The sequence below is a fragment of the Tenrec ecaudatus genome, chromosome 4 (genome assembly GCF_050624435.1).
Source record: "Tenrec ecaudatus isolate mTenEca1 chromosome 4, mTenEca1.hap1, whole genome shotgun sequence".
In the NCBI taxonomy this organism is placed as follows: domain Eukaryota; kingdom Metazoa; phylum Chordata; class Mammalia; order Afrosoricida; family Tenrecidae; genus Tenrec; species Tenrec ecaudatus.
In genome coordinates this window covers 60,869,115-60,895,581 of record NC_134533.1, presented here as the reverse complement: position 1 = coordinate 60,895,581, position 26,467 = coordinate 60,869,115, and the positions used below count along the sequence as shown (strand labels likewise).

At 42.0% G+C, this 26,467-nt stretch overlaps 1 protein-coding gene across 3 annotated transcripts in view; it reads right to left on the bottom strand.

Annotated features, from left to right (window-relative positions):
• The window catches only part of SBF2 (SET binding factor 2), a 384,097-nt gene that overhangs the window by 95,071 nt on the left and 262,559 nt on the right, over positions 1-26,467 (bottom strand). For 2 of the 3 annotated variants that reach the window (XM_075546087.1, XM_075546089.1), the window contains one exon: positions 15,491-15,559. The exons of the other annotated variant lie outside the window; for it this stretch is intronic. In XM_075546087.1, the coding sequence (XP_075402202.1) occupies positions 15,491-15,559 (69 nt within the window). The remainder of the gene's footprint in view (positions 1-15,490; positions 15,560-26,467) is intronic. 3 annotated transcript variants of the gene reach the window in all.

Here is a 26,467-nt window from a genome sequence, read left to right as displayed (position 1 = left end):
TCCCCTTTCCTGTAGCACAGTGGAAATGAGATCCAGTCTCTGTGGCAGAGCTGTGGGTGCACAGAATGTCTGTGCTCACAAGGGCCCTGTCCAGAAGAGTTTCCCATCTGGGTAAGTCCTGTGGGAGGGACCCCAGATGTGCTCACTTGCCAATTTCCCACTTAGATTCTCAGATGTGTTTTCTGAAGGAAGTCAAGAATGAGCTACTTTCCTCAATCAGTCTAAGTAATACTCAGGGAAAAGAGAAATGTACCAAAAATAGAGTACATATTTAATCGTGTAAACACATTCTGAACATTTCATGGAGACCCCTGAGGCAGTAAATCCATGCATCATAGCTTTTTGGGTGGGGGAGTTATTCAAATAGTGTGATGGCTTCCTGCTTCTACACCTGATGTTAATGACCTTACTTAGCCTACTGAAAGTCTGCTCACATGAACAACTGTCTGTATGCGTCTATCTCAGCGCTGAAATTGCTCATCCTTTTACGGCTTATCCTTTAAATGATTTCATTCAAAAATATTAAATACTTTCAAATCTAATTTTTCTAAATTCTCCTTTGCCCGTGAATAAAACCCAGTCTTATCTAGGCCTTTACATATCATCATAAGTATCTCTCTCTTTCCTGCTAATGTTCAGATTTTATTTTTGAATATGCTTCTGGAATAATGTGACTGCTTCGGAATCCTCCCGAGGCAGGATCCTAGAGACCATGTGTACAAAGTCTGAGGCATAACTGGAATCGGCCTGAGGGCAGGCCTGTAATCAACCCTCTCATGCTGTGCGGCTGGCCAGGGGATTGGAGGCCTCTTTCCTTTAACACTGCTTTTTCCCTCACATCCTGTGTCTGTGAATCAGGGAAAAGAGGGCATTGTTCCTTCAGTCCGAAGCACAGTGCATTCACTCGTCTATCGGAAATGACATTATTTTCTAAAAAAAGGAAATGTACTTGGCAGGGCCAACGGAATACACCCGACACCACGAGGGCCTGACCGCAGCCCCTAGCTCTATTTCCTTTCCCATTGTTTCTTTGTGAAAATACATGACCAGTCGATTGTTGAGGACTCTACTTAGCCTACTGAAAGTCTGCTCAAATGAACACCTCTCTTTACGCTTCTGCCCCAATGCAGACATTATATGACTTCACCTGATCCCCGGCATGTGACCCTTTTGTGCCGTCTCAGTCTTTGGCATTTCTTCTTTTCCTCATTGCAGAGATTTCCCTCCGAGGTTCTGAACTTCATTCTTTTCTCATCTCTCTCCTTCCAGCAGGGCTTAGTAATTGCCTCTTTGTGGAAACTTATCAAAAATTGGTGCTTAGGTGGATCTGTTCTTTCAAGACGCAGTGCGATTAGATAAGGTGCTCAGCTGTGACGGAAAGGGTGGAGCTTTGAGTCTACTCAGTGATGCTTCCGAAGCAAAGGCCAGGGATTCCAAGAAAATGCCAGAAAATGCCGATGACAACCTGACGGAGCACAGTTCTACTCTGACATACAGAGGTTGCCAGAAGTCAGAAGTGACTTAGTGTCAACTGGATTTTCTTGCTCCTTGGTGCGTTTTATGCTTTCAAATTAAAATTCTACAATTCCCATGGTCGTCTGTACTGACAGCAGGGGCAGTGAATTATTTAATGTGGCTTTTCTAGGCAAGGTCTCTAGCTCCCACCAAACGACCTTCCCCTCCATGGGTCTGGCAAGAAGGTGGGGGGAAGATAACTGATGGAGACTGAGTAATCTCCAGCAGGACTCCCTGGAGTGGCATCTGGCTGTGTGTACAATGAGAAGCAGGAAGCAGGATCTCCTTACCAGCAAGAGCCAAGAGTGGAGCATATCCTTTGGACTGGAGACCCCTGTGTAGGTGAACCTCCTGGATCCAGAGGACAGCTATACTGTCAGAGGAGCAGCAGCATACATAACCAGGAGCCAGAGCATGGAACAGAGTGATGCGCTTCCCAACCCACGGAGCCAGTAAGGTGGAGTGCTTTTGTTCAGGAGTGGCTACAGAGTGGGATGCCTCTGGGCATTTAACTGGGGAAGTTGGAGTCAGACCCAGGGAAGTAGAGCTGCATACTTCCGGGCTAGCCCCTGAAGTTGACAACAAAAGTGTATGTCCTTTGGACATCTATCAGTGAATCTGACAGAACTTGGTCACACGTCCTGACAAACAACTCAGCTCCGGGCTTTTCTCATGGGCACTGCAGCGTGTTAACTTCTTTACTAAGCCCTTTAAGCATGGCTTCTGTCTGTGATTCTGCACAGTCATCGCAAGGGATATTAGAACCCAGAGAGGTTATGCAGAGAACATCAACTGAGACCATGTACCGGTCCTGCAAACTGGCAGCCTGTAGATTTTTGTTTTCACTATTAATTGACTAGGAAAAGCTTTTAAAAAGTAGATTTTAGGTTTCTTTGAAGGCAAAAGGAGCTGATAACACCATTTCCAGGTTTTTTTTTTGTTTGACAGCAAAGGCCTAGAACTATAAAAAACAGTTTCACCTTTCACACAGCAGGTATTTTCTAGTTCACCAATTTCTTCTTTAATTATATTAATTGCTTATCTTTGTTCCTTAAGCATGTGAATTTGCAATGCTGCTGCAAAAGACAGGAAGAACAGATAGAGGCTTGACTAAATATGTGATATCCCAAAATGTCACATATTTAGTGGAAGTCAATTTCTAAACCCATATACTTGCCTTAAGATCACTGGGGAGTCAGATATTTCTTTTGTTTTCGCTTTAAATCACCAGCATTTGGAGGACCAGTATGTGTGTGTGCGCGCGTGCGCGAGGGCGTAGTGGGGGAAAGGCTCTCATGGAAACTAAATTGTGATACCAACATTCTATAGATCTAGGGGCTTAACACGGCATGTCCTCTATTCTCCTACAATTCCCACCCCTCAATATTGACATGCCATCATCCTAAAGACTCAGCATGGAACTGAGGGGAATTAATTAGAAGATCCGTTTGAGTGTTCATTCTCGTGCCAGGCAGCTAGTTCATCTACCTGGGCCCGCAGAGGTCCTCAAAGTTTTTAAACTGGGGGCCAGTTCACTGTCCCTCAGACCCATTGGAGGGCCGGACTATAGTTTAAAAGAAACAAAAAATGATGAACAAATTCCTATGCACACTGCACATATCTTATTTTGAAGCAAAAAACCAAAGGGGGCAAAAACACCGGGTGGGCTGGATACATGTCCTGGGCGGGCCGCATGTGGCCCGCAGGACACAGTCTGAGGACGCCTGAGTCCTAGGGGATCGAGGAATCTTGCTTTGATCATTCAAGCAGTTCCGTGGGAGCTGAGCTGGGTTTGAGGTGTGGGGTCGGAGAGAGAGGATAAAGATAAGGACGGGAGGGAAAGAGTCGGTGGCAGTGTCCTGCTGTTGTGGGTGCCCCTGAGTTGGCAGTGGTTTGTGTCTACTAGAAGGAGACACTGCCAGTCAACTCATAGTCAGCGTGACATCTGATGAGCCCGTTGTTGTGGCCACTGATCAATTCATCTCGTGGATGATCTCTCTGTTTGGGTTAGCCTTCTCCTTCAGCAAGCATGGTGCCCTTCTCAGGGCCTGCCCTTCTTGATGATATGTCCAAAGTATCAAAGCAACAACAGACACTGTATTTACTGATGGCTTATGTGTTGGAAAGTAAGTTCTTCACATATGCTATCTTCTTCAAACTTCTTACAATCTTATAGGGTAAATTCTATGATCATTTAGGAGCCTTAGTGGTTAAGGAGGACCCCTGGTGGCCTAGTGGTTACATGTTGGGTTGCTAACCACAAGGTCAGAGGTCCACACCCACCAGATGCTCCATGGGAGAAAGACAAGGCTTTCTACTCCTGTAAAGAGTTAGTCTTGGAAACTCATAGGGGCCGTTCTACCCTATCTTACAGGGTCACTATGAGTCGGAATCATTTTGATGGCAGTTGGGTTTGGTTTTCAGGAGTGGCTAAGCACCTGGCTGCTAATCTAGAGGTTAACTGGTTGAGCCCATCAGATGTTTTTCCATCAGGAAAATGGTCAGCCTCCTCCATAAAGATTATAGCCTTGGCTACGTTATGGGGCAGTTCTGTTCCATCCTGAGGGATCACCGAGTCAGCATCAACCTGATAGCAATGAGTGTTTATTTTATTATGTTCAATCATCATTATTAAAGATAAGGCAAGACAATGGGAAGAAAAATAGCACGACCAAGGGCTCTCACAGGTATTAAGTCCTAGGCAATATGACTCTAGTGTTCATTTACTAGATGGCAAACCTCATGAGGGCAGGAGGAAGTTAAGTTTCTGAAGCTGTATGCTGTGTAGTGGTTCAAGGTATAGGTTTTAGAGTTACAGAAAATTGAGGTGTGGATTCCAGTTATTCTTTTTCAAAAATCACCCCTGGCAAAAAAAAAATCATCCCTTGGCTTTGTTGACCCTCTGTACTGTATTTTGTTTTCTCATTTAATGAATTGTCTTTATTTACCACTGTTAAGCACCAATTATATACCAGGCACAATCGGGGTAAAAAAGACACTCTCATGAACGATGACAACAACAACAATCACACCTTTGTGGAATCCACATCATTGTGATAGGATACAGAAAATCAGTATTATAAGGTGATGTATGTAAAGCAAAACATCAAGCACAAACAAAACCAACCAAGTAAAGGGGAGCAAAACTGTAGGCAAAGGATGGGCAAAATTTTAAGGGGGGTAATTGGGATAGGGCTCCCTGAGAAATCTCAAACAAAAGACATGAAGACTCTGCGGACAAAATTGCACAATTTGCTTAGGGAAGGTCAGTGCCTCTGGGTGAGGTGAGAAGTCGTGTGGTGGGGTGGTGTGGTGAAGGGAGAGATTGTTTCTAAGTAGAAGAATGCCACCATTTGACTTATGTTTTCTAACTCTAACTGGCAGCTGCGGCGATAGCTGTGAGGCACAGGGCTTAGAACAACTCTGGGAGTCCTCCCTTCATGGGCTGAAGGCAGTCACAATTCTTACAGACAGGAATGTCAGGGGGCGGGGATGAAAGCAGGAAGACCAGGAAGGAAGAAATCATGCAGGTAAGAGATAGCTTAGAAATTGTTTCTACAATCTGGTTACAAATTTTAGCTAGCACTAAAATGCTATTTTGGACTCCTGCTTCCAAGGTTTCCTTTTTAACCTTGCAAATCTCCCTTACTTCCTTGTTAGTTACACATTTAAAGGGACATTTGCATTTAATCCTACATTTTCAGTGTCTGATTAGCGGTAGCAGTGATAATTGAGAGAAGTGGCGTTTCACTATGCCATCTTGCTGTCATTGGTAGGTGGCATCAAGTTGGTTCTGAGTTGCAGAGACTGTGCACAACAGAACCAAACAGTATCTGGTCCCGGTTTATCCTCATAAACATTGGTCCCTTCTGCTAACATGCCCAAAGTATGTGAGACAAAGTCACTTTTTCCTCCCATCTTAGGGGCACTCTGGCTGTACTTTCTCCGAGGCAGATTTCTCTGTTCTTCGGAGAGTCAATGGTATGCTCCAGGCTTCCTTATTCATTGCCCAGGTTTTACACTGATTTAAGGCAGATGAAAAACCCTGGCTTGGAATGGGCAAGTCTTAGTCTTCGAGTGACATCTTTGCTTCTTTCACACGTCAAAGAGGACGTCTACAACAGATTTATCCTACTCAATGTCCTTTGATTTACTGACTGCTTTCTTTTAAAAAAAATCATTTTATTGGGGGCTTGTACAATTCATCACAATTCATCCATCCATTGTGTCAAGCACATTTCTGACTGCTGCTTTCATGAGCATGGATTATAGTTCCAAGTACAATGAAATCCTAGACAACTTCATATTTTCTCCATTTAACATGATGTTGTTTATTGGTCCAGTGGTGAGGATTTTTTGTTGTTGTAATGTTGCAGTGTAGACGCCACATTGCCATACTGCCACATTGGAAATCCCTGTGGTTTGAATTCTACCTCTTTCTACTTAATAGTTATCTGCCTATGGAAAGCCACTTAAATTTATCTAAGCTTCAGTTTACACAATTGAAAAATGGAGACCACAATACCTAAATTATAAAATTGTTGTGAAGATTATAATCCAAGGTGTATAAAGTGCTTTAGCCAGTGTTTGTCACAATAAGAAATGCTCAAGTCGAGGTTACTATCATCTCCACTGTTGTAAATGGGCGAGATCAACCACGGCACTGTATTAATAATTAAAGCCTTTATTAAGCAACTGGACCAAGAGTAGGCTAGCACCTGGAAAACCCCTTAATCCAGAACAAAGAAATTCCAAACTTTTTATAGTTCAAGATAGGGGCTGACTCAAGGGAAGGGTTATTCTAGGGTTATTACATTCTTATCAGGTTGGCAGGGTAACGGGGCGGGGTGGGGGGAACAGCACAGCTGCAGGTGCTAGTTCAAGGTCTTACAAGATAGTGCACATGTCTTGCTAATTGGCCAGGTGGGGTTTGGAGTCATCTTGGTCTTGTTGGGAGAGCTGGGAGAGGGAAGAGAAGAAGGGGGGCTAACTGCTAGCAGAGATTAAAGGCTGTTGGGGGAGGTTCCTACATCCACCCTTCTTGCAGCATCTGAGATCTAAATGACTGCTGAAGGGATCTACAGACAATGAGTCACGCATGACAGTGTGTCCACGGGAAGACGTACAGCTGCCCCATCTCTAAGTATTTATCATTAGAACCCAATCACATAAAAATGGTCTAAGGTGAGGTCTTGCTACACACACCCTTATCTCCTTTTTTTAAAAACCTTGCTTATGGGATAACAGTGGGAACTGCCGAGAGTGCTTAATGGCTTGCAATCTTTATGAAAGCAGATCATCGGGGCTCTTCGGTGGACAAGAGACTGGATTTGAATTGCCGGTCTAGCTGCGTGGTAGGAGGAAGAGGTGACCACCTGACGTCCTTAAAAAGGAGAGCGTAGGAAACCCTATTTCTCCTGGGTGTCAACTCCGAGGGCCACTCTGACTCAGAGTCAACTCCGAGGGCAATGGGGTCTTTTCTGTAAGTACTGTGTGAACTCAGTGACAGAGATCCTGATTTCTTCACCCTGATATCTCCAATGCTTGGACAAGGTACTAGTTCAACGTCTACTGAACCGAACCATACCACATTTATTTTGGAATAGAACAAGAGCCAGATTTTTAGCAGGCTGCCTCATTTTCTAGGGTTTGAATTAAAGGGCCCCAAACTTTTAAACATCATAAGCAAGAAGTAAAAAATTCCATAAAGTTATTATTAAGTTGCTAATTGAAATATACACTATTATCTATTCTAGAGCCTTTGAGTACATTACCCTTGACTTACCATTTAGTATTAGTTTAAATGGTGGGTAGAATATAAAAACAAGCACAGTTGATCTAAATATACAGCAATTCACTGTTCCCAGAAGCAGAGGTTTCTCCAAGTGAGCTAGGAAAAATGAGTAGTTCTTCCAAACTTCTGAGTGAACTGCGAGAAGCAGGAGGTTGCCGAGAGGGAGGAGAAGGAAGGAATGCTACACCATCCTAAAGGACCAAAAGAAAATGAAGGGAGGAAACCAAAGCAAGACACAAATTCTCTGGCCATCCTAAAATTCCGCTGGGCTGGAGGCATCAACTCTAATAAACATGCCCCTATCTCTTCCAGGCCAACTTTGGATCCTGCCCAGCATTGATGCTTTAGGCCTGTCGTCACTCTCAGAAACGTTTTTCTGCTGAACGGACTTATTCTTAAGATTAATACTTCTTTTAACAGCAGGAAAAAAAATCCATCATCACCCCCTCCACTTGGTTTTTGTGTGCCAAAAATGCAATCCTTTGAGACCTGCTGTAGGAAATGCACTGCATCCAGATCGTGAAGCCCGAGAAAAACAACATTCTTTTCTAATTTTGTAGATTTTCCAGAATGCCTCTTGTCCTTTACCAATTAATAAAAATGAGATCAGAAGAAATTAAATTTTTTCATAGTTCCATAAGATTTCCCTCCTAGCAGCTATCTTCATACAATTAACGTGGGTTTAATTATATTCCATCAGCATTATGGTCCTATCTACAGTAAGACAACTAGGATCTACAATGAGAAAGCCAGTTAGTTATTCAAGTAACTTCTGGAGCTTCAAAGAAATCTACAAGTATATTTGATGTGGCTTTTTGAAATTAGAAAGTTTTATACAGTAACGTTTACAAAAGCTGGAACCTGTATAAGGTAGAAAACCTGCCAGAGGAGAAACACATTTCTCACTAAACAGAGGGAGGGAACAGTGGTGTCTGAACTCCAGGAAATGTGAGCGACCCAGAAACAAGGCAGTCCGTATATCTCATGCTGGTGCTCACAGATTTCACTGCACAGTGTTAGGCATTTTTTAGACATTGGGGATTTAGAAATCACATACAAAAACTATTTACCATCACAGCCACTTAATCTGAATTTGATTCTGATTAATGAAGGATTCTTGCTTGATAAATGGGTGAAAATGGTTGGAGAACCAGAGAAGGAGTGGTGTCAGCTCACTATTTCTAAGCAGAAAGAAAATAAGTTTCCGGAGGTGTTCTACACAAACCGAGTCTCATTTGCAGGACCTTATTACAGTTACAGGAAGGAGTCTTTGTGGTGCAGTGGTTAAGCACTTGGCTGCTAAAAGAAAGATCGACAGACAGAACATGCTGCCTACTCCACCGGAGAGAAGACCAGGATATCTGCTCCCATAAAGATTACAGCCTAGGAGACCCTAGGAGACAGCTCTACTCCGTCTGACCCAATTGCTATAAGTTTGAATCAACTCAACATAACAACAATATAGTTAAAGAACATGAACTCTGGATAGAGAGAATTGAGTTGGAGCCATGGCTCTGGCTCTTGAGAGCAAGTGGTAATGGATACTCTGTAAGCCGTATTTGCTTTACCTTAAAATGGAAGATTACTTCATTGACTTGGATTAGGTACTGCGAGTCAAACAGCCTCTTGTGTGTAGTAAGGCCTCAAGAACTTGTAGCTACCATTACTGAGTTTATTCTGACTCAAAATGACCCTATAGAACAGAGTAGACTGTTCTCTTAGGGTTTTAGGTTTAACTTTTCCAGGTATAGACGACTGGATCTCTTCTGCGAACTGGCTAGAACCACGGACCGTCAGATCACTATTACCCGCCCTGGTAGCCTTCCTCTGGACATGTTCCTTACCGCGCTCTATTTAGTATTTCATTTTGTAAAAGAAACATCGAGCTCAGACACGAAAGGAAGACCTAGACATTAAATTTTAATTTACTCGTTTGGGGGAAGAAGGCATTGGGGTAGAACTGTGGCAGGAAGACCACAGCTCAGGAGAGTCTGTGAGTCTCCATTCTTTTTGTTCACTTCCTGCTTCTCTGATCGGTTGATTAGGTTTATACAGTGACTGTTTTCAGATAGTGTCCAACAGATTTTCCTATCACATCACCTTGAATTTACTTGCCTTGGGCTTTTCTATTTTGAAATTGGATAATGGCTAGGTCTCCAATTTTGTTTATAGTTGGGAGAAGGTAGTAGGTGTTCACTGGGAATTTATAAGCCAAAGCTTACGTTCACTGCTCCACTGCTGCTGAGTTGATTCTGACTCAGAGTGACTCTGTGGAACAGAGCAGAGCTGCTCACAGGGATGGCTGTGACAGTGATTCTTCCCTGGAGCAGACAGCCTCATCTCTCTCCTGTGGAGCAGCTGGTGGGTTTGAACTGCTGCCCCTGCAGTTAGTTGCCTATGCTTAGCCCATTGTGCCACCAAAGTCTCCTAGCTGAAGCTTCCCCCAAAACCACACTCACTGTCATCTAGTCAATTCTAGCTCATAGCAACCCTGTAGTTGACGTTTAGCAATATAACGAATGGTAAAATCAGAGGGAAAAGTAAATTTATCTATTCAAATTGAAAAAATGCTTTACATAGTTTCCTACTGTGTGTATTTAAAAAGACTCAATGGTATAGCATTTACTGAATCAGATATACTGTATATACTCGAATATAAGCCGACCCGAGTATAAGCCGAGGCACTTAAATATTACCTGGGAAACCAGAAAAACTGATTGACTTGAGTATAAGCCTAGGGTGGGAAATGCAGAATCTATTGGTGAGTTTTAATAATCAAAACAAATGAAAATTACTAAACACTGAGACATCAGTGGGGTAATGTATTTAAATATTTATTTTAAATAAAAAACATAAATAAAAGGACAACAAGTCATTTAACATTAGTGAACCAGCACAGTAAGTGGAAAATAGGTTCAACAAAAACAATGAGGTATCAACAATGATACCTTAAGAGTACTATTCCCTGAGCTCAATCAGCAACCAAGCTAAAATGTAGAGTTAAAATCCTTCAAAACTGAATTCCTCATCATCATCTGTATCCCAATGCAGAGCTTCAGCTGGTGTGAGGTCATCATAGACGCTGTCCTCACTGAGATCGCCGTCATCACCATCACTGCTGTCATTTTCATACAAAGCGCAGTCTTCACTGCCATCCATGGCATTACCAAAACTACATTTCTGGAAGGTACATTGCACCATGTCTTCTGGAATGTCTGCCCATGCATGTCGAACCCACTTTGCTATTAACTCTATGTCAGGCTTCATGAGGGTTCCTCCTTTTGTTAGTCAGGCTTGGCCAGGTGACATCCATTCATGCCACATCCTTCACACACGGTCTTTAAAAGGCTTATTCAAAGACACACATCCTAGGACAGCTCTGATTGGTTAGATGTGAGTAAACAGACATTCAAAGGCCTGCAGTGTCAGCAGGGCTTTGAATGAACAGCTAAGAAACGGCAATCACCCGCGAGATAACGGACGCTCTTCCCGTTACCTTGAGGGGGGGCCCAGCGAGATGTTACACCTCGCTGGGGTACCACTGACCCATGTATAAGCCGAAACCCAGTTTTTCAGCACATTTTTTTGTGCTGAAAAACTCAGCTTATACACGCGTATATACGGTAATGTATGTATATTAGAATATACAGGTGACCTACGCATTCTGGACCTTAGACAATTCCTTATTAATAGCATTCATACAGAAATCTAGTGACATCAACGAACCTTCACAATGTACCTAGTGAAAGAAGCCTGGCACATTTTGGATGATTCCATTTATATGAAACACCCGGAACCATTCCGGCTACTGAGACAGGAAGGCCAGTGGTTGTACGTGGGTAGGAGGTTTCTTCCAGGCGTGATGGACATGTCCTGGAAGTAGACTGTGACAGCAGTCCAACTCTGTAACTACATGAAAACCTCTGCATTGTACATTGAAAGTGGGTGCATTTTATGGTTCATAAATGATGCCTCAATAAAGCAGCTGAAAAATAAACCTGCCTGGCTGAGTTCTTTTCTAAAGGAGCTTTTCTATGCTGAATGAAATGAGAAGTTTGAAGAAGAAATGCATTTTTTTTTTTTTACTGAGAATGTGATTGTGAGCAATGCTCTTAGGCTGAATAAAAGACCAATCTTGATCAAGAAGACATCCTGTAAGTATTGACTGCATGTGGGAGATCTTTGGGATATGGAAAGGTTTTGCTTCAGGGTGCTTGAACTTAAGGTAGACAGGTACATATTTCTCCCCTAAGTAAACATGAACTAGAATGGGTGCTAAAGGAAAGTGCCAGTTCTCCTGAGAGCAATCGTCAGGATTGGTGAACCAACAGCTGTGCGTCACTGAAGAGGAATCCATCATATTTGGATGGCTCCCAGGACACTTACCGGATCACCTGGGTTATTAACAACATGGCGGCCCTCTGATACACAGATGACTGAGGAGACACCAATAGTGGCTCCCTGATTGCTCGTGGAGATTGTTGGGATATCCTGTTTTGGTTCTACTTCTGCTTTGACAATGGACTTTCATTTGACTATTTCATAGTATTTCATCCAAAAGAATAATACCTAGATAAGACCCCCTACCTAAATTATGGCTCTTAACAACATCACTGAACAAAAAGGCCCTAAGACAGTAAACAAAGAATTGTCCAAGGTTACTTGTCAGCTTTGAATGATTCCTCTGCTGGCAACAGGCGAGGAATTGATTCCCAAATACATATGTCCAGACACAGCATGCTTCCTGAGGGTAACGACCTAGCCCCCATGCGAGTAGGGAGAGGGTCGATGAAAGAGAGGAAATCCTTAGTGTCTGGGACAGCACCGACAGTACACGCTTATGTAGCAATACTTTTCTGACTCACTCTCATGTGCTGTTACGGAAGGATTTCTGAGAAGTACTAGTAAATACGAAGAGTGGGGTGGGAAGATCTGTGAATGGTCTGCTATCTTTTGTTTAAAAAATGTGAAGCTTATGATATTTTTTCCTCCAGTAGGAAAGAAACCAACAGCTCAGAGGAAAGGAGATGGAGGTGGCAACAGGGACTTCCACATTGCATTTTTTTAAACCTTACTATGCTATCCTGAAGGAGTCCTGTTAGAACTGCGGGTTAGGTATGCTGGTCTGCTAACTTCAAGGTTGGTGGTTCAAACCCACCGGCAGCAATGCAAGAGAAAGGTGAGGCTGTCTTCTCCTGTCAAGATTTTCAGTCTTGGAAATCAGCTCTTTAATACAGTTCCTTATGTTGTGGTGACACTGATCCCCACAACCATAAAATTAATTTTGTTGCTACTTCATCACTGTCATTTTGCTACTATTCTGAACCGGGTGACCACTGTGAAAGGGTCCTTCAACCCACAAAGGGGTCATGACCCACAGGTTGAGAACCACTGCTAGAGAGTCACTATGAGTGTGAATCAAATTGATGGCAGTGAGTTTGGTCCGGGGGATATTTTCTAAAGGTTCTATGTATATGTGTTATTTTTAAATTGTCCATCTAGTTGGAATTGTAGCCAGTCGGATTTTCTTAATGTATAATAAAACTAAGAAAATTTAATGTGCAATACGAAAAAGACTGTTAAGCTCTTAGGGTGTTGGGGGGTAGTCAATGTTTGATTCCTTTTGCTGCCAATGATGTTGCCTAGTATGTTACCCTGTGTATGTTTACTTACTCAATAAACTTTTGCAGCATTGGGGAAAAAAAGGTCAATAAATGTTATTAAAATATTTTAAAAGTAACTATAAACAAGCCAAACAGCTGAGTCCACTCTCTGAAGCACTGCTGAGCAAGGTCCAAGGGTTTGGATTGCTCCTCAGGAGAAGGACAAGGCTATCTGCTTCCCTGAGATGAATGGCCTGGGAACTTGATATAAGGTCACTATGAGTTGGAATCAACTTGAGGGCAGTGGGTTTAAAGAATATGAAAAAAGCTTAGCTGCAATTTGTGGCTAGAATAATGCAATTTAAACTACAGACTTCTCCTGCATTAAGAGAACTGCTCGGCACCACAAACACTTCCCCACCAGACAGAGATCTAGAAGTGTCCGAGTCAGTGTGAGTCGCTCTCCCTGACCTTGAGCATCACTGATCAGTCCACTGCTTCTCTGCTCTAAACCCATCCTTCTTTGCTTTGCTTTGTGATCATGGAGCTTGGCCTTAGTAACACTGCTCCTCTTCCACTGGCACAACTTCCAGCTTGGTTAGTGAGGGTATTGAGGGGATGCTGCAGGAGGAAGTAGCTTCTCTCCTGTCTCTCGTATGTGCGTGTCTTCCTCCTTGCTCATGTGGCATGTGCCTGCTCATGGGGAAGGTGCGGCACACTCAGTGCTTTCCATTTCAGTGGCACCTGGGTGGTGGCAACTTGAGGAACTCCAGTGGAACCCACCAGGTAGATCCCCAGATTTCCAGACTGCTTCTGATTTCCCAGCCCTGTCAGGTCTGGTCCCTGAGATAAAGCACTTATTTCACACGGTGGTCCTGCTATTGTGATCAAAGCCTCATTGACAAACGATGGACAATGATTCATTCAGTCAATCGTGAGTGACTTGAGCAATTGAGTTTCAACTGTCATTTCTCGTTTCCTTCAGTGTTCTTATTACCACGTGATTTCTAACTATAAATAACTTAGGTGCCTAAAGTGAGAAAAAAGTTAAATGCCATTTTATTGAACAAACAACCATGTGAAGAACCTGGTTTTCTGACAGTGCTGAGACACACAGACAAGTAGCCTAGGTAGCTTAGGATCTGGCAGAGGCTGAATCTATTATTGTGACAAGACTCCCCAAGCTGCCAGGGGGATGAGGCAAAAACTCCGGAGTCGTGAGAACAAGACTAGTATGTGTGGGATGAAGGAAACCTGGAGAGGGCTGGAGCTGGGCGTAAGCTAGGGAGGAAAAGCCACAAGATGATGGCCAAGGTCCACTCAGTTGTCTCTCATGTCCAAGCCCAAAATTCAATTTTCAGCATTACTTTGGATTTTCCCTTGTTTCCTGAAGCATGCTTGGTATGACATGCCAATTCTGAGAGGTATGAACTTCCTAAAATCCACTTTCTGTGTTAGAAAACCAAGAGATGGAAAGTAGCAAGAAACAGGAATAACTACGCAGTGACCTAGCAGCAGGGAAAGAGCTCTTGATTGTAGAGAAACTTTGGGTCTCATTTTCAACCCAGACTGTGGACGGATTATTTAAAGTAGACTTTTTTCCCCCCAAAGAACAACTTGTAAGTAATATTTATTGGGTACCTATTAGAGCAAAAGCATGAAAGAATATTGTCAGCTTCCAAAGGCATGGCTACTTTATGCCTAGGCACATCATCCTGGACCCAGTTCTCTACTACAACAGATCTGGGAATGATGACTAAGCTGTCCTGACTCAGAATGAACGCAGTTATGTCGTAGCTAAAGCCAGGACCCCTTTATAACCATTTCCTTGAAGTCCTGGGCCTCCTGAAGCTGACGGGGCAGGTTGCTCAACAGCGAGTGAGCCCGCCTGCCCCAGGTTTGCTTCCTGTTGCACATTTCAGAAGGGCATAGTAAATGCTTTGTTCAGAGTGTGGTTATCACATTCCTTCTATGGATCTCACAGGAAATGCAAGAATAAGGAGAACTTGCTAGATTCTTTTGCCAAAGGAGCTACTCTATTGTATGAAAAGGCATGGACAGGAGAACTATAATAAGTGACAGGATGAAAAAATTTTTTTACACATTCCAGAGAATTCTCAGAAGAGTTTCAGAAACTGCCAATGAAATGAAACTCGTACAAATATATCTAATCAGTCCCTGTTGAGTCCATGCTTTCATTCAACAAACATTTATTGAATGGCCCTGGGAGACAGCAGCAGGTAAGACAGTGATGTGCTCAGCTACATGGAATTTACTTTTTGAGTGAAGAAGGACACAGGCAAACATGTGAACTAATCTATATGTAATATGATTTCATGTTCCATAAATGAAAATAAAGCAGGGAAGAAATGGGTGAGGGTGTGTGGCTGTGAAAAATGATTTGGTGTTCTGTGTTACATTTCTTACACATCACAAGCAACAGATGATATAGAAAACACAGCCACAGATCACGTCGTAAGTATGCTGAGGGCACAGATTTATGTGGTTCCCTGATGAACCAAACTAGGTGCACAGATATAAATCATCATGAGTTTCCATGTAAACCAATAAAACTTACCCTGTAGAAAGCACTGGTCAGGGGGAGCAAGGCTGCAGCAATGTTATATTCTTCTAAACTTGAACAATCCTTAAACAAAACAAAGACAAATGAGCATTGTTGGGACGTTTCTCCAAATGCATAAATACATGGGAATCAAACTGATGCTCATTATGGGACTTTCCTGGGAGACTTGTACTTGGAATGCAAATGGCCCCTAAGGTCTAGGTACGTCTGAAGCAAAGAGCCGTGCCCTGGGAGCACATTCCTTAAGAAATCAGGTAAAGTTACATGGGAACAGATCTTCCGTGCACTCGTGGTGAACAGCCACCTTTCTTTTCCGGGTCTCCAAAGCCTCGGCGGAAAGTTGTGTACATACGTTTCTGTGAAGGAGGTTTTAGTATAACAACGCTATTTCCTTGTGTAAGATATATTTTAACATCTCTAAAATTGGGAAGCACTGTATAATGTATAGCATTTTCCAGTTATGACTGGCAGTGTTTTTCCTTCCCTAGTGGCACATGAAAGGGTATCTTGTGGCTGATGGTGGCTTTACTTAAGCAAGAAAGATCACTGATCTGAAAACCACTGGGTGGAGCATCAAGAATGGGCCAGGCAGAAAAACCTCACAGCATCATCAGTAGACTGCAATGGGAAAACTATCTTTACAGAGAGGTCTGGCGGTTACCATCTTTAACCAAGGGGCTAGCACAGCATCAGCAACAGCAAGACGCCCGACATGATGTCTTTGACAGGTGAAAGATAAAGGTATCACTGCTTACGGAATAGTCTTCCTCAGAATAGCTCACCTTAATCTTATCCTGAGAAAACAATGTGGGATAATCTACAGAAAATCAGTCATGGAAAAAAAAAAGGCAAGAGTTCAGATTAAGAAACACTAAATAAAAGGATATACCAACTAGATGCAAAGTGTAAATGCTGATGGTGCTTTGTCCCTATACAAACACAACATTGCTTCTGGATATTTGGCTACAGTCTTATGAACAGTTCTGGTTGTTCTCTTCACAGTTCTTCCTGGGGGGGTGGGGGTGCGGGAGGGGCACTCAGTGCGTCACAGTGAGGCCAAGGCATCCCTAAAGGAAGGGAGCAAAAGCTGCAAGGGACCTTTTCTCTAGAACGCAAGGTCTAAGGTTACAGTCCCAGGCTGGGACACCTCCTCCCTCCTTGCTACATTAGTCAGTGTAGGTATTGTCACCCACATGCAAATTCCTCAGACACCACTTATTCATGCTTTTGTGAGTTGGGTTTAAATTCAGAGCGCAGAGACCTTAGCTAGGTTATTCCAGTGTAATTTCCCCACTCCCCAGATGAAAGAGCAGGCCCTAACAAGTCAGGCATAGAGCGTGGCACAGTGTGGTGGTCTTCCCTTGTCCTTCCAGCATGAATAGTGAGGTGTGAAGGAGAGCGGAAGCTGGGAAATGGGCCTGAAAGGAGAGGAGCAGGAATCCCAAAAGAAGCTCTGGTGGTGGGTGGGGTGGGGTGAGCGTTGGGGTGCTGGCAGGTTGGTGGTTTGAACCCAGAAGCTGCTCTGTGGGAGAAAGATGTGGCAGTCTGCTTACGCGAGTAAAGCTCTCCAGCCTTGGAAACCCGATGGAGCAGTTCTACTCTATCCACAGGGTTACTATGAGTCCGAATAGGGTTGACTCTATGGGCTTGGTTTGGTGCAAGAGGCTCTAAGCTGTACAGACGCCAAAGACACAGGTTCTAGAAAATTGGAGGACAAGTCAAAAGAGAAAGAATGTACATATAACCTTGGCATATTTCAAAAACACTTCTGAGGCTTAGGAGGTGGGAGTGCTTATGGGTTTACCTAAGTGTTGCCCTGAAGGAAAAAGGGAAGAGATTTTCACAAGTCATGGCCCAGGGAGGGCCAGTTACTCTAAAGCCAGTCTCGTCTAGCATGAGTCTATTTGGTACTATGACTTGTGTAAACATTTCTCATTTGGAATTACCCAGTCATCTCTGAAAAACACAGTTGTAGAAGGCAATGAATGTTCAACCCCCAAAGGTATTGACCCCTCAAAAGAGTAGTCATATCCACTCTATTGAAAAATGAATTTCTCAACTTTATGTGGAGACAGAAGTAACAGATCATAATGATGAAAACCAATCATAACGTCCCCGAGGGGAAAAACAACAGAAATGTGGGTGAAGGGACACAGCAGATGATATAAGATATGAAAATAACAATTATTTATGATTTATCAAGGGTTCATGAGGGTGGGAAGGGAGGGAAAAATAAGGAACTGATACCAAGGGCTCAAGCAGAAAGAAAATGCTTGAAATGATGATAGCAACATATGCACAAATTTGATCAATATCACTGATGTATGGATTGTTCTAAGAGCTGTAAGAGTCCCCAATAAAATGATTAAAAAATAAAAATAAACATGAAATTTAAAAAATGATTTAAAAAGAATGATGGTGACTTATGTACAAATATGCTTGACACAATGGATGTATGAGCTGCTACAAGAGCTGTAAGGGGAAAAAAAGAGCTGTAAGAGCCCCCATTAAAAAACAAAAAGTTACGGTCTCAGAAGCTCACAGGAGCAGTTCTTCCACCCTGCCCTGTGGCATAGCTGCGAGTTGCCGTTGGCTCCATGGCAGTGAGCATGGTTCTGCCCTATTGTAGAACACAGACAAATCCCTAGGACAGAGGCTAAAGCAAACTTTTTTGGAACAGAGGATGGAAAAATGAACATTTTTTTCTACATAGTACTACTTGCTATTTTACTTTATTCCACATAGAAAAGCAAATGCTTTTTTACAATTTAGGACACAGAAGTATTTACTATCAGGATTTGTAACGTGGTGAATATAATGTCAGGGAAAATGTTAGATTGTCCAAGTGTCAGAAACAGGGCAACATCACTTTCAAGGAAGAAACAATCTAAACAAGGCAAGATGTCTCAGTTGTGGACTACAAGCCACTGAATTGATCAGAATTCTGAAACTACTCAGTCCTTCAGGACTTAATAACTGAGAAATCATTTCAACTTGCTTGTAATGAGTGAGAAGTACCATTAATAGTTAATTTTATGTTAGAAAGCTGCTCACATATCCTAAGAATAAAAATCCAAATGTATTCTAAGGATTTCTTAGCAACTTGAAGAAATTTGAGTCCCTGTTCCCTATTTGCTAAAAGAAATAATCTAGAAAATCTAAACATAGAAAATATCTGTATTTGACCTATAAAGTTAAGGAAGAGAAAAAAATCCAAATACTAAAAATAGCCAGAGTTCTTAATGTTTACATTGCACGTAGGACGAAAATTAAAGGCTACCTTTTAAAAATGATGTTGCCAATTACTCCTTAAAGAAATAATGTGAAAAAAAAAAAAAAGAAATAATGTGGCTTCCAAGCAACTAAAGGGAAATTTGCAGCCCCACAAATATGGGTACATTCAGGATTCACTACTGAAAGATTGAAGAACACACGGCTAACAGGCAGCAGGCTTCATCTGGACCTTTGACAAGTGCAACTCAATGAAAGCTCAGACCACCTTCGGCTGTGAGGACTGGAGAAGCAGATGAGCAGAAAGCTTACAGCTGTTGCTATAAATAGGGCATCTTTTTGAGGTAGCATTTGATTAATTAGGTAACTGCCATTATGAAGCTGAGCCTAAAGATCCAGCAGTGGGAGTGTTGTTCTTAAACAGTGGGCTGCGGCGTGGAACCAGTGGAGAGTTCTGAAGGGCCGGCCCCAACCCCAACTACACCTGCCCCTCCCCCCAGAAGAATTTATTTCAAAGGACAGCACTGGACATGCAGCTCCCGGAGAGGGACATATCTAATCTGAGCACACGGGAGCAGATGAAGGGGGAGGAGGACAGAGTGGAACACATCCTGAGGATGTGTTCCTGATTAGAGCAGCCAGTCCACAGAGAGGACCACATGGCTGGCCGCACTATGAGACATGACACCCCTCACTTACCCATAGCCCTACGGGGACAACACCAGAAACACAGTGTGGGAATCACACCTGATCTGATCCTGCCACACTGAGGCAAAACACTAAGGGGGTGCAACAGAACAGCAAGGGAACGGAGTGGCGAGGTCCCCAGGGAGTGCTGAAGGTGGACTTTGGGGCCTGGGCGTGGTGCCCCAACAACTGAACTGTGAAACTCTCCTAAAGGCCAACAAACAATCCTTGAACTAACTACAAGCTTTTCTTTCTCATTTTTTTTTTTTTTTGGTCACTGGTTTGCTGTTGTTGTTTTGTTCTATATTGTTGCTTGGTTTTGCTCTGTCTTGTTTTTGTGCTTGTTATTATTTCCGCAGGTATGGCAATAAGATAGGCTGGATGAACAACCTAAAGGAGAAAACAACGGGAACATGTCCGGGGGGACTTGGGATAGGGGAAGGTGGGGGGAAAGGTAGTGGTGTTAACAAACCCAGGGACAAGAGAACAACAAGTGATCCAAATCGGTGGTGAGGAGGGTGTATGAGGCCTGGCAGGGCATGATTAAGGGTAATGTACACAAGAGGAATTGCTGAATCCCTGGTGGGGATGAGCATGATAGTGGACAGGAGGAAAGTCAAAGGAAATAGAGAAAAGAGCTAGGAGGATAGGGCATTTACAGAGGTCTAGATAAAGACATGTACATATATAAATACATTTATATATGAGGATGGGGAAATTGATCTATGTGCATATATTTATAGGTTGAGAATTAAGGTAGCAGAAGGACATTGGGCCTCCACTCAAGTACTTCCTCAATGCAAGAATACTTTCTTCTATTATATTGGCATTCTATGATGCTCACCTTCCTGACACAATCGCTGAAGACAAAGGAAGTGAATAAGCAAATGTGGTGAAGAAAGCTGATGGTGTCCTGCTATATCAAAAGATATAACTCCTGGGGTCTTAAAGGCCTAAAGGTAAACAAGCGGCCATCTAGCTCAGAAACAACAAAGCCCATATGGAAGAAGCACAGCAGCCTGTGTGATCACGAGGTGCCGAAGCAATCCGTTATCAGGCATCAAAGAACAAAAAATCATATTATTGTGTGTTCACCTCCCTGATATGATCACTGAAGACAAATGGGTGCATAAGCAAATGTGGCGAAGAAAGCTGATGGTTCCTGGCTATCAAAAGACATAGCGTCTGGGGTCTTAAAGGCTTGAAGGTAAATAAGTGGCCATCTAGCTCAGAAGCAACAAAGCCCACATGGAAGAAGCACACCAGCCTGCGTGATCACAAGGTGTCAAGGGATCAGGCATCATCAGTACAAAAGATCTTACCATAGTGAATGAGCAGGGGAGTGCAGAGTGGAGACCCAAAGCCCATTTGTAGGCCACTGGACATCCCCTTACATAAGGGTCTCAGAGAGGAGACGAGCCAGTCAGGGTACGATGTAGCAACGATGAAAAATACAACTTTGCTGTAGTTCCTAAATGCCTCCTCCTCCCCCCACCCATGATCCCAATTCTACCTTACAAATCTGGTTAGACCAGAGGATGTACACTGGTACAGACAGGAACTGGAAACACAGGGAATCCAGGGCAAATGATCCCTTCAGGTCCAGGGGTGTGAGTGGCGATACTGGGAGGGTAGAGGGAGGGTGGGTTGGAAAGGGGGAACCGATCACAAGGATCTACATGTCCCTGGGGGACAGACAACAGCAAAGTGGGTGAAGGGAGACATCGGGCAGGGCAAGATATGACAAAATAATAATTTATAAATTATCAAGGGTTCAAGAGGGAGGGGGTGAGTGGGGAGGGAGGGGAAAAATGAGGAGCTGATGTCAGGGGTTTAAGAGGAGAGCAAATGTTTTGAGAACGATGAGGGCAATGTGCTTTACACAATTGTGCTTTACACAATTGATGTATGTATAGATTGTGCTGAGTTGTATGAGCTCCTAATAAAACGATATAACAAATAAAAAAATAAAAATAGAAACAGTGGGCTGCAGGAAAGTTTGCATCACTGGTTACAGCCCTGGGAAAGCCTTCGTTAAATACAAGTGACTCTCCCTTGAGAACCCAGGGCCATTAGTAAGTATCGCAAGGACCAAGCTAGCAATGGTGGGCAATGGTGGAGGGGGATGAAGGGTGCTGTTGTTGTTGGTGGTGGTGTGTGTTTCCCTCAAGGGAAGAAGGCTTTTCTATACTCTGCCATGATTACCATATATACTCGTGTATAAGTTGAATCTTTCAACACATTTTTAATGCAGATTTTGTGGTAAAATTAGGTGCCTCGCTGCTATTTGGGTCGGCTTATACTCGAGTATATATCGGAAGTTGCTGACACAGAGATCCTGCTCAAAAGTGGGGGGAAAATATAGAGAGCAGAAATTTTCTGTACATGGAAGACAGTATAAGTAGGTTCAACGTATGAGGGGTTTTCACAAAATTCATGGAAAAGGCACATTAAGGAAAAAAAACCATGCTTGTATTTCAATTTTTTTTGCACCAAAGTACACTAGTATTAATTTGCTATATGTCTGGATAGGCTGTACCTTAAAGTAAAAAGCAGGGATACCACATGAAGTTGAGGAGTCCTTAGCAGAGCAACATAAATTCTGCTAAACTTAATCAAGAACAAACAGCAAATTTATAGTGGAAAGCTTTGGCAGAAAAATGGTGAAATTATTGATGCTGTCCAAAAAGCTTATGGGAATAATACCCCAAGGAAATAAACATTTTACAAATGATTTTGTAATTTTCAAAGAAATAATTTTGTACATGTGCTTATTGAAGAGGATCTCATGAGTAACGAGAGAAACAATAGCCAACACCACAGACACCTCAACTGATTTAGGTTACACAATTCTGACTAAAAAATTAAAGTTGAGCAAACTTTCTGTTCCATGGGTGACAAAATTGTGGTGCCCAGAAAAGCTGCAAACAAGAGCAGGGCTTTCAATGGAAAATTCAAACAAGTGGGATCAAGAGATTGAAGCACTTCTTGGAAGTTTGTAGCAAGAAGTCAAACATGACTTTATCAGTATGATTTTGAAGACAAAGCACAATCAAATTAATGTTTATTAAGAGGGGGAAGCAGTCCAATCAAACCAAAAGTGATCAAGAACAAAGGTCATTGCAACAGGTTTACGTGTGTGTGTGTGTGTGTGTGTGTGTGTGTGTGTGTGAGTGTGAGATGATCAGGTCATTTTGAAGGCTGAATTTCTGGAGGGCTTAAGAATAAGACAATGTGCTTCTTATGAGAGTATTTTGGGAGCTCTGACAGAAAAACAGAAGGACCTTTCCAACATGATTTTGATATAAAACTATTAAGCCATTTTGTTGTTGTTATTAGGTGCCAAGTTGATTCGAGCTCATAGAGACCCAATATACAACAGAATGAAACAACCCCTGGCCCAGTGCTGCCCTTCCAATTGTTCCTATGTCTGAGCTCATTGTTGCAGCCATTGTATCAGGCTATCTTGTTGAGGGTTTTCCTCTGCTTCACTGTCCCTCTACTTGGTAAAGGCATGGTGATCTTTTCTAGGGACTGGTCTCTCCTGATAACATGTCCAAAATATGTGAGACAGAGCCTCGCCATCCTACTTCTAGGAGAATTCTAGCTGTACTTCTTCCAAGACTGATTTGTTTGTTCTTTTGGCAGTCCACGGCTTTCAATATTCTTTGCCAGTACTGATTCAAATGCAGAGATTCTTCTTCAGTCTTCCTTACTCAATATCCAACTTTCACAAGCATATGAGGCAATTGAAAATACCACAGCTTGGGTATACCTCAGTTCTCAAAGTAACATCTTTACTCTTCAACAAGTCTTGAGCAGCAGATGTACCCAATGCAATTTGTCATTTGATCTCTTGACTGCTGCTTTCATTGAGCACTGGTTTTGGATCCAAGCAAGATGAAATCCTTGATAATGCCAATCTTTCCTCCATTTATTATGATGGTACCTAGTGGGTCAGTTTTGAGCATTTTTGGTTTCTTTACACTGAGTGGTAACCCTTACTGAAGACTGTAATCCCTGATCCTCAGCAGCATGTGCTTAAAGTCCTCTTAACCTTCCGAAGCAAGCAAGGGAGTGTCATCTATATATTTCAGGTTGCTGATAAGCCTTCCTCCAATCCTGATGTTGCATTCTTCTTCATACAATCTAGCTTCTAGGATAATTTTCTCTGCACACAGGTTGAATAAATATGGTGAGATGATGTAACCCTGAAGTACAACCTTCTTGTCACTTAACAGTTCTGCTTTGGTTCCTTCTGATTTCTTTTGTTTTCTAACCTTAAAGCATCTTTAAAGAGCACCCCTTTTTAAAAGTAAACAAATGTAGAAAGGACTGCACTGACTTGGTTAAATACCCAGGACCCCACAGTTCTTTAGGAATGGACAAAATGGCTGGCATCATTGTTTACAAAAGTATTTGAAAGTTTATGTGAAAATATAAAGCTGAGTTAAAAATTTTTAAACTCCATTTCCCCCATGATTGTTTTGAAACCCCCTTGTATGTCTAACCAGAGTTTCAGGCAAAGAGACTACAAAGAACTGGCACAAAGCAACATTTAAGGAGACAATGGATAAGAACTTTTCCAGAATCAAGAAGATGCATGAAACCTCAGACTAAAGAAACACAATAGGTTTTAAGCAGAATAAAATAAAAAAAACCAAATCCCTAGACAGATCATAATATAACTATAACAATATTAAAGACAAAGGAAAAATCTCCTAGAAAACAAGAGCAAACAGCTGATTACTCACAAAGAGGAAATAATTAGACTGATAGAATTTTCATAACAGCAACAATAAAGAGAAGACAATGGCATAACACTTTAAAAACCGGGAGGCAAATAAAAAGGTTGTTAACCTACAATTCATATTTGTTGAATGAATGAAATACATATTATTCATGCATGAGGGCAAAATAAAGGCTATTTAGATAAACAAAGACTAAGAAGGCTTACCAGTCACAGGCCCTTATTAAAAAAATCTTGTAAATGTTGTACTTTAGTTAAACCGAAACCACCCCAAAAGAGGATTCAGGTAGGTATATTGAGCAAAACATAATATATACTGGGTTTATTTGAAACATAAGCTCCCTATGAAAACATATAAGGGATTATTAATCTTGGTAGTCCAAACCAATCCACTGGGAGCCACTGAGCTGATTTGGACTCCTTGTGACATATAAGACAAATACAGTTCGCCACCTTCCTCATGCCACGGCCCTTTCATACAACTCCTCATGTGATGGTGACCCCCCAACCATAACATTATTTTCGCTGCTACTTCATAACTGTAATGTTGCTGTTAAGAATTGGGCGACCCCTGTGAAAGGGTTGTTTGACTCCCAAGGGGATCAGGACCCACAGGTTGAGAATCGCTGCTCTAGAAGGTTCCAAGGCAGTAATCTTTATGGAAGCCCTTACGGAAGACTTTCATATCTTTTTCCTGAACTTTCTGAAGCGCCCTCATGTTTGGTGAATTTTGAATTTATCTTTACCCAGCCCCTCCACCCCACCCCCAAATTCCACTGCCATTAGGTCAATTCCAAACAATAGCAACCCCTTTACAGAGTTTCTAGGACTATAAATCCTTATAAACTCAGACAGCCTCATCTTTCTCCCTTGGAACATCTGGTGGTTTTGAACTATCAACCTTGTGATTATGAGTTCAATGCTTAAGCCAGGGTTCTGTGTACCTAACAAGTTTTAAAACTTTAAATATCAAAGGATATACATAAGCCTACAACCATACTGGTAAATTTTTAATATGCTACTCTTAGAAACTAATATATCAAGTTGACAAAAATTAGTAAAGATAGAAAATATTTGAGAAACAAAATTAGCAAATTTTATATAATGGACAAGGAGCCCTGGTGGTGTAATGGTTACATGTTGGCCTGCTAACTTCAAGGTAAACAGTTTAAAACAACCAGCGGCTCCATACAGGAAAGATGGGTTTTCTACTCCTGTAAAGAGTTACGGTCTTGGAAACACGCGGGGGCAGTTCTACTCTTTCCTACAGAGGTTGCCATGAGTCAGTATCGATTTGATGGCAGCGAGTTTTTGGGGTCTACAATGGCTATAACTAGAACTCTATGTCAAATTGCCAGAGAATACATCACCCCACACAAACGAAACCAAACCACATATCCATGGAACATTCTGAAAAAGATCAACTTGTGGAAGATCCTAGGATCACACAACTACATTGATGGTCCTATAAGAACTGCACCTCTAGCTAACTAAATTGCTAATGAGGGGACACTCCGTTTTATAGAAGTGCTTGTTATTAAATGAAAATGGAATTAGATTGTGATCATTATACCCTCCTAATGATTTAAATAAAGGCATTAGTACAAAAAGCTATGCACATCACATAAACAGACATTATAAAATGCCTCCCATTGGAAGTACAAAGTACAAAATCTCTGACTTATAATAGGGTTCTATTCTGAGAATTCCATTGTAAGTGGATTCTGACATAAGTCAAATGCCACCCTCACCCACATTTTCATGATTATTAACTTCTATTATCACCATCTTCATAATTGTGAACTTTGAACATTTGTGCTTGAATATCTGCGAATAAAAACATCAGTAACTTAGGTAATGCAACCCTGCATGTGGTATAAATTACTAACAATAAGTTTACCAAAGGACAAACCAAACTAAAACAATAACCCCCAAACAGACGCCATAGGTATGGTTTACAACTCAAATATGTTACAAGTTGGGGACTACCTATATGGACTACTACCAACGAGGAAGCACTTCCATTAAAAAACAAAACCTCAATCTGGTTCAAGTTTCTAGTTTGAACTACCAATTCACAAGAAATACAGACACCAGAATGTGTTCATCATACCACAGTGAATCATGAAGCCACAGATACATTATTATATATTCTTTTTGGACACTATTATATTCAATAAGGCAAACAAGATTCCTGTAACAATTGAACTACAAAGGAAAAAATGAAAATGGTGGGAAACTTGTAAGTTACAAAGGGCTTGAGACACATATCAACAAATTATGAGGATAAGTAAAAAAAGTAT